The sequence below is a fragment of the Ostrinia furnacalis genome, unplaced genomic scaffold (assembly GCF_004193835.3).
Source record: "Ostrinia furnacalis isolate ACB-3 unplaced genomic scaffold, ASM419383v2 OfSCF7367, whole genome shotgun sequence".
Taxonomy (NCBI): Eukaryota; Metazoa; Arthropoda; class Insecta; order Lepidoptera; family Crambidae; genus Ostrinia; species Ostrinia furnacalis.
This window is the reverse complement of record NW_021137606.1, coordinates 660,452-673,420: the sequence shown is the minus strand read 5'-3', so window position 1 is coordinate 673,420 and position 12,969 is coordinate 660,452. Positions and strand designations below refer to the sequence as shown.

At 35.6% G+C, this 12,969-nt stretch overlaps 1 protein-coding gene across 1 annotated transcript; it reads left to right on the top strand.

Annotated features, from left to right (window-relative positions):
- Nucleotides 1-11,823: 11,823 nt before the first annotated feature.
- On the top strand, nt 11,824-12,647 carry LOC114364260 (histidine-rich glycoprotein-like). Its single transcript, XM_028320353.1, has one exon. The coding sequence runs from the start codon at nt 11,867-11,869 to the stop codon at nt 12,590-12,592; it is 726 nt and encodes a 241-aa protein (XP_028176154.1). The 5' UTR covers nt 11,824-11,866; the 3' UTR covers nt 12,593-12,647.
- The last annotated feature ends 322 nt before the right edge of the window (nt 12,648-12,969 follow it).

Below are 12,969 nucleotides of genomic sequence, written 5' to 3'. Positions count from 1 at the left end.
GAAGTATTGCCACAATATGAGAAGATGGTTTTAAACTTCAGACTTTACGACTTTTATAACAACTTCAGCGTCCTCGCTTAATCAGTAATTACTTGTTTTGTTGTTCCCAAAAAATAGTTAGAAAGTATTAAAAATTCAGTGTTTCTTGGCTGTCGTGTAAGTTCGGGATACAGCCGTCTCCGCATTGCCTAAAAAGTTTTGAGGTTAATCATTTTAAACGTGAACTCATTCATTAGTCAAGTGCCTACTTATCAAACAAAAATACTTAGTAAAATAGACCGCTATGAGTTCCCTTCTGCAATCATCAAGATAATACCTAAGGGATTTATCCAAAATAACGTTTCGGCAGCTCAAAGTTCTTAATGAAATAAGTTAGTAATCCTCGCGTAATTCGTTAAATGTTTGCACGATAGATACTGTGTAGTTCGGCAGTTGCCGGCGGCTCCGGCCGGTGATATGAGGGACAGCCAAGTGCTCGCCGGCGACTTCCAGCTCCCTTCCGCTTGCTTAACTTTATTAATAAACCTACTAGCCACAAGTTTTAATTGTAATTTACATACTTACAAAACAAAGCCGCTAAAATGCAAAGAACCGTATTTCAGAGCGCCGTAAACGCGCAATACGACGAACTTTGTTAAAATCATTTTAGTTTTAAGAATCGCCGATATAAAAATGAGTATATTTTAGTAAAATTTTCGTTACTTAATTATGATTACGATCGTCAGACAGAGTCTATAAACAGATTGGAGTGTCTATAAACTCTTACTTATTACAAAAATATTTGACATTATTATGAACTGAAAATTCGTGTATTTACATAAAATAACAGTATTTATTATCAGGGATCGAGCCGCGTTGATTCCACAGGCGCTCTGGTAGACTTGACTGATTGTTTCAATATTACGCCAGCATTACGATACTAGGGCTACATGTCGCTATGACAACAAAGTTCTTAGTCCAAATCGAAGGAAAAAATATTTTAGTCAAATTCCTCGTCTCTTCACATCAGACAAAAGTAATGATGGCTACATAAATACAACTTGGTAACCTACAATTTCAAGTTAGTAAAAATTGGCCAAGTGCGTGTCGTACCCCGCGCAGTGTAGGGTTCCGTAGTTGTCCGTCATTACCACAATATATTTCAGAAGCAAGCAATTTCTTCAACTAAAATCACTTTTAATATTTTCTTCTAATGAATTTTAAAAAAAAAAATATAATACAAGAGTTAAACGACTATTATGTTTAAACTAACTGATCTATCTTAACCGTTATAGTTTTCCTTGAAAGTTCATAAAAAGCACTATTATCATCATATTGTATCATTTTTCCAGATTTTTAAGCCACCAGTTTAGTTTTTAGACGGGGGACGCCCTACTCGAACAAAAACTGACTAAGTGACTAAAACTTTAATAATTTGCAGACAGATCCCTAAATGGAAAAATAGTCTTAGAAACCCCTAAGCCATTTTAAAAGACCTATCCAACGATACCCCACAAGATGGGGTAGAAGATGAAAAAAAAATTCATCCCCACTTTACATGTAGGGGTGCTACCCTAAAAAAAATATTTTTTCAAAATTTTATTTTACCGTTTTGTCGGCGTGATTAATATACATTTACATATCTTCACAAAATTACAGCTCTCTAGTGCCAATAGTGTCCAAGCAAAACCTCGGACGGATAGACAGACAGTCGGACATAGCGAAACTATAAGGGTTCCTTGTCAGGACTACGGAACCCTAAAAAAACGTAACTAAGCCCGAAAATGTTTTCAAGCAAATTCGATATTACCAACCTAAATGTTCTTTGTGTTTTATTTATTAAACAATATCAAGCGACCTCGGCAGAATTTTAGCCCACGCCTATTTCTAGTTTACTAATAGAGATTCAATAAGCAATATCAAATTCATTGACTTTTTAATTTTACGGCATCTTTACTGAATAACATATTTTTAAGTAGCTTGCACTAAATACATATCGCAATGAATGTGTCCCAGCATTGAAAACCATTCATAAATCATAACCTTTGGATTTGCCATGAGATAGAGTCGCGAGCAGTAACTAGTGAGCTAGAACCAATAGCGGATAACTTTGACAAAGCCATTGTACTGAAAGGTAAGTTTCCGAATCCAAGTTTCTGATTCAAGAATATGTAACTAGGACTTACAAACACCGTTACATTACATTAAACCAGACTTGCTAAGAGTACCATAAGAGTCGCTTAGTTTCTAACACTACCTATGCAAGTTAAAATTAGCTACTTTACATGATGTTGTAAAATCTAAGTGCTAACACTTATATTATAAGAGGAAAGATTTGATTATGTTGAAAGGCTCCGAAACTACTGGACCGATTTGAAAAATTCTTTCACCATTTGAATGAACATAGATGGTGTTCACTGGATCAGCTAGTGGTATAAATCTTTACATACTGTTATTTATTTAGTTTTACAGCTCTTTAGCTGTTTAACTGTTTCAGTTTTCTATTAATTTGTTTTCTCATTGGACGTAACAAGACGCATCTGTAATACCTTTCTGTACAACAGAATTTACGTATCGAAACTGCCAAAATACTCGCTTGGTGTTAGAATTGAGGTGAAATACTTCCCAATCTTATTAAAAAAACTTTACAACTCTAAGTAGTTTGTTATTTCCTGAAACCCTGAATGAGCTCGCTTTAGAACCTGAACTTTATGTTACAATACCTATTTGCTTTCTCCGAGGATGTCTGGATTCGATAATGTATAAAATTGATGAAGCGCAGGCGCGCTCTACTTGCACTGTGTAGAGAATTGGGAAGTAATTAATGACAAATATCAGAATCAGAATTATTATTTATTTGCTTTAAATATACATTATATGCTTTTGTATATGCAAGCACTATTTCAATAAAATTATCATAAGTATAATAAGAACATACATACTTTAAGGGAATCCTATCATAAAATCTGAAAAAAGGTTCAGATTTTTCAATTATCATATTTGTAAATTTGAAGAAAGATGTATTAGGTCCTAATAATAATTAGGAGAACGCTGAAAGGATTTAAAAATAATTATGAAACCTTTTATAAAATTGATTATTCTGCAACCATAATTCGTTTTGCATCCAAAATAATATGAGTGACTGCTTATAAGGTTATGATAATAAGAATTTGCGAATGTAATTTGTAAGTTTCACGTGAATTTTATTTTCATCACTTCTAATAAGTAATGCTCGTTCATCATAATTTTGTGTTAAATATGTTTTATTCATTTTCATAATAATTACACTCTGTACTTCGCTTAGCAAATGAATGATCTTCTTTACCAAATTATCCGACGTGACCCAGCCAAGTTTTTGAGATCCACCACATTCTATCAAATGAAAAACTCTTATAAAGTTGAAACTACCGGCGGCGGTCGGCGGGTTATTTATATAAGTCGTGTCAGACAACGCTCCTGGCCTGAAAGTTCACTCATATTTTTTGTTTGACAAATTGCTCCGGTAACGGGACTTGGCTGAAGTTTCACCTCCATTTAAGCCCCCATTAATACCTGCCTGGCACCCACGAGCGCCCCGTTTTATGAAATGTTCAAGTATGTAACTTGCCCCCTCGCTATCGATCAGTAATTGATTACTTACCAACTTTTACCCCTATATTTTTCTCTTGTCGTTTATAAATACAAGTAATGGTCGACCTTTAAATGTTTAACGAATTTTGAAGCTCTTTATTTGCCTTTGTAATGTCTAGACAATGATTAATGGTGATAAGTTGAACTAACGTCAGTCAATTGAAACTAAGTAAAATACCCTTGATTATTAAATGGATTGTTAAATGATGGCTCGTGCCAACTCTCTTTATTAATTCGGCAATATTTCTGTCCCGCTCATAAGTTGCCTGTGTTTGGCATTTTAGCAAGGGGAAGCGATTATTTCACTTCAAAGTGCTCCTATTTGCTTCTGATTAAATTCGTTGGGGGTCTCTGGGCAGTTCTGCAGCACCCTGAGGACTGTTTATCATTTTAACGTTTTTATTCTTTATCTTGTTGTCCTCATGAAAGTTGTTGTGCTGTAATTGTTATACGTAGTAGATTATTATAATATAGAAACGTATTGGAAGGATGGATGGTAGTTTGTTATTCTTTCACGCAAAAATTACTAGAAAATATAATATATTTTGATGGAACTTGATAATGTTATAGGTAATTAAAATTATTTTATTTGCAATATATCTTAATAACAGTGAAATATTCAAAATGAATCTCCAAATAGCCGAATGAGCTGAACTAAAAGCAATCGAGGACTCGAGGCGCCCGCGCCCGACTGGTTTTCAGTTGCGGAAATGCTTAACATTATCGCTATTTCCAACTGAAAGATCAAACTTTTCATCGAAATTCAAGGTTCGTTAGCGTGCCAACCGCGATACTGAAATCAATTATATATACATTCTGGCCCAGCGAACTGAGAAATGTATGGACAGACGGAGGTCAGTGCGAGCCTCGTGGCACGCGCTGATTTGATTTCCACTTTTGCAGTTATTTATTCGGTTATGGGTTCTTCTATAACATTGTGTTTAGCGTTATTTATTATTTAAGTGTCTGTAGCTAGCGACTCTTGCACTTTCTTTTGGAAATACTAATTTTCATAGAAGTAATCAAAATAGTCACAATAAACAGTTACAAAAACTATTTTAAGCCATTTGTAGGTAATATATCCTTTTCAGATTAACGAGTTTTAAGAAGTTGTTCCAAAAACAGACTTCTTAAACGTTGTGTAGGTATTGTCCGCATTTTCGAGTTACGAGTGTTTTCTTTGGTCGCATTTAAAAATTCCGCAATACGTAAGTGCATACAACACGGTTTGCATTCTATGCCACGCCATAGCATAGCAAATAAGCAGCAGCTGCATAGCGCCGCCCCGGGAGAATGCAAAGTAAATTAAAATCTGAAATGAAACGGAATTCAGAAAGAAACGTCAAAGGGAGATGGGGAGATATTTTAACCTTCGTTGGCGGCTACAATGAGATGATAACAAGGCATTTAGTATTCCAGGCACGGGAGGTCGATCCACCTGCTTTTCATATCACGACAATTGCCGACCCCAAGGATTCGCCTCTCTGTCGGAATGACAATTCTTGTCTATGAAAATCAATTGGGGAGAACGAGGAGCTCGGGGACCAGTGACAATTCCAATTTCATTAATAGCTTCCGTCGCGTCGTGCGGATGCCGCAGCGATCTCCATCCGGCACGCTCAAGGTCTTGATTGCTTCTTGATTGTGGCCGCGTTACACCATACTGTTGATACAGTATTTGCGTCGCAATAGTTTCAGCTTTGTACTAAAAGTAATTTGGTATATCACAATACCCAATTATGAAAAAGAAATGTAAATTAACGACCTCTAATTCTATACAACTAATAAGTAATAGGTATGATGCAGTTTTGTTCTATTGCTAGTAAGACAAGATCACAAGATACTACAAAATTAACATTATTAAAGACTAGCTTTTGCCCGCGGCTTCACCCGCGTGAAATTCAGTTTGTCACAGATCGTCATAAATTATAGCCTCTATGTTATTCTGGGTAATAAACAATAATACTGTAAAGTTTCATCAAAAGTCGTTCGGTAGTTTTTGCGTGAAAGAGTAACAAACATCCAGATATCCATACAAACTTTCGCATTTTTAATATTAGTAGGATATGCCCGTTTTCACCATCAATCCCTAATCTTTAAGTGACCCATATGGTAACAAATAACAGGATTTTTGTTTACGTAGGGGTTACTTAAAAATAAGGAATTGATGGTGAAAATGGGCATAAGGCTTTGATAATCTCCACCTTTCTGGTCTTAAAAAGTAAGAGTTTTATGAGCCTATTACTTTAATGCCAAATTATCACGCTAAAATTAATGCCAAACACAAGTAATTTTCTTTTTCATCTATAAGTTCAATCTATTAATAGTACTTAGTACTAATAAGTTCTGCGAAATAAATGTAAAACTAAGAAACATTTATCATTAGATCAGCCGTTTATACATAACACACGTACATACATCGACGTTAATTAGAAATCTAACTTTATTAGTTTAATTAAGTAGTATTTATAAAATTAACAAAAGTTCACAAAACTGGCTTAATTAAGGATAAAGAGCAAGCTTTTATAAAAGAGCATGCTTAATGTTTAGGTAATTACTCGTATTTTTTATTCAAATACCAGTCTAGTGATCTTGTCTAGTCTGAACATTTTCAATTGATAAACTTGACGTCATTAGAGCCCTCTCCAAATTGCCTACCTTGCATGAGGGCTACCTGTCACTGACTTAACTGATGTATGCAAGATTAAACCTTATACTTAATTGAGTAAACCGCTCTTTCCCCAGCTGAAACTGTGAAACATTATTGAAACTGTCTACAAACGAAACAACAAATGATGATGTCGCAAGGTCCTTCAGCGGAGCCCGGACGATAACTCCGTTATCAACAATTGGACACAGCATTAATTAACTGCACCGTTGCAAGCGCAGGCAAACATTGCATCGGCGACTAGACGTGGTATATTTGCTCAACTAAGAGCAGCTGCTCTGGACCCGTATCTATAAAACAGTCTTAATATTATTTGCCGCCGTCAATCTAAACTACTCCAAAAGCACAAAAGTTTAGGACGCCAAGTCTGCATTTTGATTTCAAAGTTTGTTGTCTCTATACTAATATTCTAAACGCCAAAGTTTGTACAGACGGATTTATGGATGGATATTTGTAACTCTTTCACATAAAAGCTACAGGACAGATTTTAATGAAATTTTACGGTGTATTTTTTATGCATACTTACATAACATTATGCTAGCAGGCTTCCTCTAGAAGTTAGTACCAAATATAAAATATGAAACCTGTTTTTTCGGTTTCAATGATGAGTTCATCATGAACTCTGCTTTCTTTCGTCAGCTTTAGGTTCTTCACGCATATGTAGAGCCCAGCAAGTTCCACCCCATGTACAATTTGTGTAACTATTTAGTCGCTCAGCTAACCAGTTTAACCATAAGACCAATATAGAAGAAATTAGTAAAGCTAAGATATACATAATGTTTTAAGGGTTAGGCCATCTGAAACTAAATATGATTGCACGTAAGCAAAAGTTAGTAATTATTTTGAATGAGAATGTTACCACGAAATGTTTCTAATAAAACGTATAGTCCAATGTGTAATTATAATGGTAATACCACTCATTATAAATGTCAGTCGACGTTACGAACTCATTAAATTGGGTTAATAGTTAATTACAAAACGCCAAATTCAATTTCACACTGACAGTATGTTCTAGATTGGTCATCACTCTAAAATAATATTGAAATATAAATTACGCTCAACGTTTTGGTAAACGAAAACTCAAATTCTACTACAATCTAATTTTAAATTTCGAATAGAAAAGCTTTTGCTGACATCACAAAAAAGTTTTCGCTCGTCAAATCTGGGATCGGGTTAAGAATAGATGAGCCAAAAGGTATCTGCCCGGGCTTTGCCTTTATTATTTCAAAGAGGAATCAGGATAACGTTGATAAACATCCCTTTAACTCTATGGGAGAGAAGAGATTTTGCAGTTTTGCAGTGTGCGAGCTATTTCAGGATCATTATACCTATTACCTACATTTAATAAAGTAAAATATAAAACTTATTTTACTATACCACAATTGAAATAAAAGTAGTTAGATTGTACATTTCAATTCCAGCTTGTTGAATTTTAATTAATACCACCAGAGATTATTGTATTAAAGGATTAAGAAATATATTACTGCGGCTAAATAAAATAAATTCCTCGTACAACGGTACTCCAGTACGATTGTTACATAAAAAAATTGAAAATTATGTGTCCCAGTCGCTCGGTCGGTACCAATTCTGGGAAATAAATTATTTATCGTCAAGGTAAAGCGAATATTTTGTACTTAAAAGCCTGTCGAATGCAGTGGTTGATTGGACACAGTCAAGTTTCAGTAAAATGTTACTGCTTAATCCTAATAATTATAATTACTTATGTTTTTTTATTAGTTTGTAAAGGCTTCATTCGTAGAATTAGATGGTTAAAAAAAAAGAAATAGGTAGGTACTTATCATTTAATACCTATAGACGGAAAATTGTGTGTGAATTAAATAATTGCAATAAATGATCGAGTGATTGAGTATTTTAAGTCACAGTTACAAAAGTACAATTTCATCAAGAAACTGTTACATTAATATACTTTCATATAAAACAACGACAATGTGCTATATTTGTATTGTGTAGGGCTGCTTGCCTGTTGCCCACCGCACCCGGCTAGGGTTCGCGAGAGGGATTAATATAGAGGATTTGGCTACTGGAGATTCGGATTACCAGAGACTATTCCCTCTGTAATTAGTTTTAGCGCTACTACGTGATTTCGACAAATAAAACGAACGAAGCCCCCAATGAGTTAATGCCGTTTTCACGGCCAGTTAGACAAACTTTAGCCTACCATTAACTAAATATTCGATGCTTGTAGATAGTTGGTTGTGTATTTAATAGCCTCTCGATCTAGTTTGACGCCGACTCCCTCAGTCACCCATGACAGAGAAGAACAAATAGACTTTGAATCGAAATTGTTCTCTGTAAGTATAATGGACCCGATAATAATATATCATTAAAATAAATGTTTTTGATATCTATGATTTGTGACAGGACTAATACTTTCAGTACCTAGTTTCTTTTATTTTCAGGCTAGATAAGTAGTTGCAAGAAAAAAAATACTTTGTAGTAGATTTGTAACTAGGCTTTTGTTGATTTGAGCATTTGTAGGCTTATGATCCTAAAGACTTCACATAAACACTTAAATACCGTGTGATTATGATAAGGTTCAAATTGATTGAATGTGTCAAAATAAATTAGGTACTCATCTCTTTTAGCAGTCTTCCAGCGGCGTATGAATCCAATTAAAATTATATCAATAAAAAAATATGTAACATATTTTATAAACAATTTCTTTTATCCCGTAGTAACTTCCAATTTATTTGCAAGTGTTCAACGTGACGAGTTTGCGAGCCCCATTCTTTGAAACTACTTTCGCAACTTTTCATTTTCAATTTCCATTTTGCAAACTTGACAAAATATTTGCCGAGCAGTATTGATCATAAAACTGATTTATGATCAATGCAAGTAGCATTGGTTCGCAAATATTTTATTAATTTGGAAAACGACTAGAATATTTTAGAAAGAAATCTGTGCACTTTTCAATTTGTTGGGTAAGTAAATAAGAAATAAAAACGCGTCAAAGGCAAATAATATTTGGAAAAGTAATTCACACCATAATTGTGTAGTTTGCTCTCAGGTGTTTTCATTTTCCGGCTTCTTGCGGGGGTGAATGCGTTGTATGGACTAGGGTAGAGATGGCGAAAGTATAAACGTGTTACTTTTATAAAAAAAAATGTTTGCCATCCCTGGATTACACTAAGTCGTAAATCAGTCTATTAATAGTGAAATCCTTACTAATACTTTCGCTGAAGCGCCATTATTATATCTAGTTATTAATTACAGGTTGCGGCCTCGACAGTCGCCAGGCTGGAGCCGATTTATTTATTAACATGCACAGTCAATATCTGTGCTTCATTATGAATAAACATAGCGGGTACTTAATAGACTGTGCGACGAGTGGTGGTGTGGATCAATCACTCCTGCTGTGAAATTCATAGGATAAGCTCTAAAAATAAAGGTCTGGTTATGGCCCGTAATTCCAACATAGCATCCCACTTCTAAAGCTGAATTGCCAATAGTGTTGAAGCAGATGTTTATGAAACGAGTAAAATAAAAATATGCACACTTGAAACTAAATTCGTTAACTAATTTTAATATACCTAAGTATATCACAGAAAAAATGGCATACACATATGAATCTACACTCACACTCATAAGGAAAATAGTCTATAATTTTATTTCTGCAGACGAAACGGCATCGCGGTTTGAGAGAAATTTCAACTTCTTATTATTAAGTTATATTACTGCGTCTTTGATAATAATTTGATTATAATATTATTGTGATCCTCACAATATGAATTTAATTTTCTTGTTTACGGTCATCAAACAAACATGTTTCTTCGTCCGAAGACAATGCACTAGTACTAAATGCTCTGGCGACGTGCGCGCTGGACCGGACACAGTGACGCAAGAAACCGATCACAAGAAATTTATTCAAACAAATGATACTGAAAAAATCGGGGCGACGCCTGCGCAACAGCACCTTGACATGACTTGCCCTTGACTTCGGTGAAAACTCCGGTAACCTTTACGCCTCACGTTATGGGATTTGGTGAATCTCTTAGGTTTAATTTTCTAAGCCGATAATTTCACATTCGTTTACAAGATAAATGTGCCTAAGCAATTAATTCTCTGAAAGATTATCCTATACTCCCGTTAAATTGGTATTAGACTAACTAATTACACCTTTCCAGCAATTTAGGCACCTAAGTCAGTATTTAGACACTTTAGTATGCATTGCACAGGACTTCAGTACAGATACAGCTTGTAATAATGTGCGTATTTGCAACAAAAAAACCTAAAGTCTGATAAGTATGCTGCTTACAAATCAAAATTAATATTAATAAGAAATTCAACAAAGCCTTAATTAAATTGTAATTCTTACTCGTAGAACTAATTACTTAAATCGAAAATTCTACTCGCGACGCATGTCACGATACGATTACCCGAAAATTGGAATTCATGTTTGTGATCCCGATGTCTAACAATATAATGTAAGATAAATAAATAAATAAATAATCTTTGGACAATTTCACACAGCGCGAGCTAGCCCCAAAGTAAGCAACTTAATGCTTGTGTTATGGGTGCTAGCTTAACGGATATACTACTTATATACTTTTTTTTTAAATACATAAATATTATACATAGTCACACCCAGACCCGTCACAGAAATTAAAATTCATCATTTCAATTTCTGCCCGGCCGGGGATCGAACCCGGGACCTCTCGGCATAGTAGTCCGTTCTGAACCACTACACCAAACGGCCGACAAAAAGATGTTTTAATTTTTGAATGACGCATTAAGATCTTAAGTTCTATTACTATTTTATTTTAACCGCCTCTGTAGTCTAGTAACCTGCTACAGGCCCAGAGATCCCGGGTTTGATTCCCAGAGGAAATAGATTTTTCCTCTTTCAAGTTCGCCTGGCTTGCTACCACCATCTGTCTGTAGCCATAACTTCAGGCCAAGAACATCTTCTTTGTGGATGAAAAAAAACTATATTGTATCTACATTATCTTAAGTGTGTGAGTATTCTGTGTGAAATGTTAACAAAACAAAGTGTGACACTTGATTGAAAACACAGTCTATAATACATACTTACTATGAAAATACCCAAACACCTGAGTGAAAATTTAGGTACAAGCTACACTTAATTTTAAGTTGGGATAATATTTGGTTGTAATAAATTGAGTAAAAAACTATTATAATATTATATAATATAACAAACTTAAACAACAAGTACGAGAATACCGTTTAATTTTAATGATTACATGACTCTAAAATATTATAAAGACAATGGGCTACCTACCTGTACTGTTCCATACACTATAAGAGTACTTACACATTTTAATTAAAATATGTATATTTATTAATGTTACTATTCTTATATCAATACGTATCTCTTTATTTAATAGTTATAATAAGAAATAAACACGAAGTTAGAAATTCAATAGACTTGTCAAAAACTAATTCAGGTCAACGGCGCACCTGTGACGGTCAGTTATATTACCCTGACATTAAAACGACTACATTATTATTGGCAATAACTATATAAGCTGAGAGAAAACAGTAACAGGTATCATTTGGCAATCATTGCCCAACGGAACAAAGGAAATTGAAAATTAAGTGCGAAGGAAAATGCGAGCACTTGTGGTGTTTTGCCTAGCTGCGGTGGTGGTGGCGGTGTACGCCAGGGATGTGCGATACAAGAGGGAGGCAGACCTAGAGGCTGCAGCCTCCAACCACTGGGAAAAGGGCGGCGGCCAGGAGCACCACGGCCATCATCACCACGAGCACGGAGGCCACGGCGAAAAAGGATACAAGGGATTCCACGAGCACGACCACGGCAAAAAAGGACACTCCCACCATGAAGGACACAAGGGCCACTACGGCGAACACGGTGGACACAAGAAGCATCATCACCACGACGACGGCTACTACGACGAGCATAACCACGGTGAGAAGGGCGAGAAAGGACACGGCTTCGAGGAGAAGGGACATTTCCACAAGGGTCACTCCACCAAGGGCCATCACGGTGTCCATAAAATAGACGAGTTCAAGAAGGACAAGCACTTCCACGATAAGCACGGAGAGTCTGGATTCGAAGAGGGATACGGTGGTCACCATCACGAGGGCGGATACAAGAAGGGTGGTGAGTTCCACAAGGGCCACAAGGATGGCGGATTCCACGAGCACGAGCACGGTGAGAAGGGCTTCCATGAGAAGGGAGGCCACCACCACGACCACAAGGGGCACCACGACGAGGGCGGCCACGACGAGCACTGGGGCCACCACGAGGGCCACGGCAGCAAGGGCGGCCACGAGGACCACAAAGACTGGGGCTTTAAGAAGGGTCATAAATAAGTTTAAAATGTAATTTAATGGATGAGCTGTTTTGTTATTGTTGAATATTTTGTGATACTCGAATAAATTTGTCGTAACTTCTAAAGAAAACACTATTTAATTCGTCTCACTCTGTGATCCCACAAACTTTTCATTTTTTTTACAAAAACAACAACATTACAGAGACAATACATTTAACACAACTTTTATTTTAATTTTTAATTTTATTTTAACACAACAACATTATAGTACAGCAGTAAGTCACCAAGTATTACTCATATCAAATAAAAAAAAATCATACTATCATAATTTGAGCCATCGAAGAATATGTATATGTATTTTTATTTAAATTCTTTAATGTGTTTCTTTGTATTAGTTTGTATACTTTATCATACGTA

Excerpts from the sequence above, each read along its gene's own strand:
- LOC114364260 (XM_028320353.1), top strand. The coding sequence starts at position 11,867 with ATGCGAGCACTTGTGGTGTTTTGCCTAGCTGCGGTGGTGGTGGCGGTG.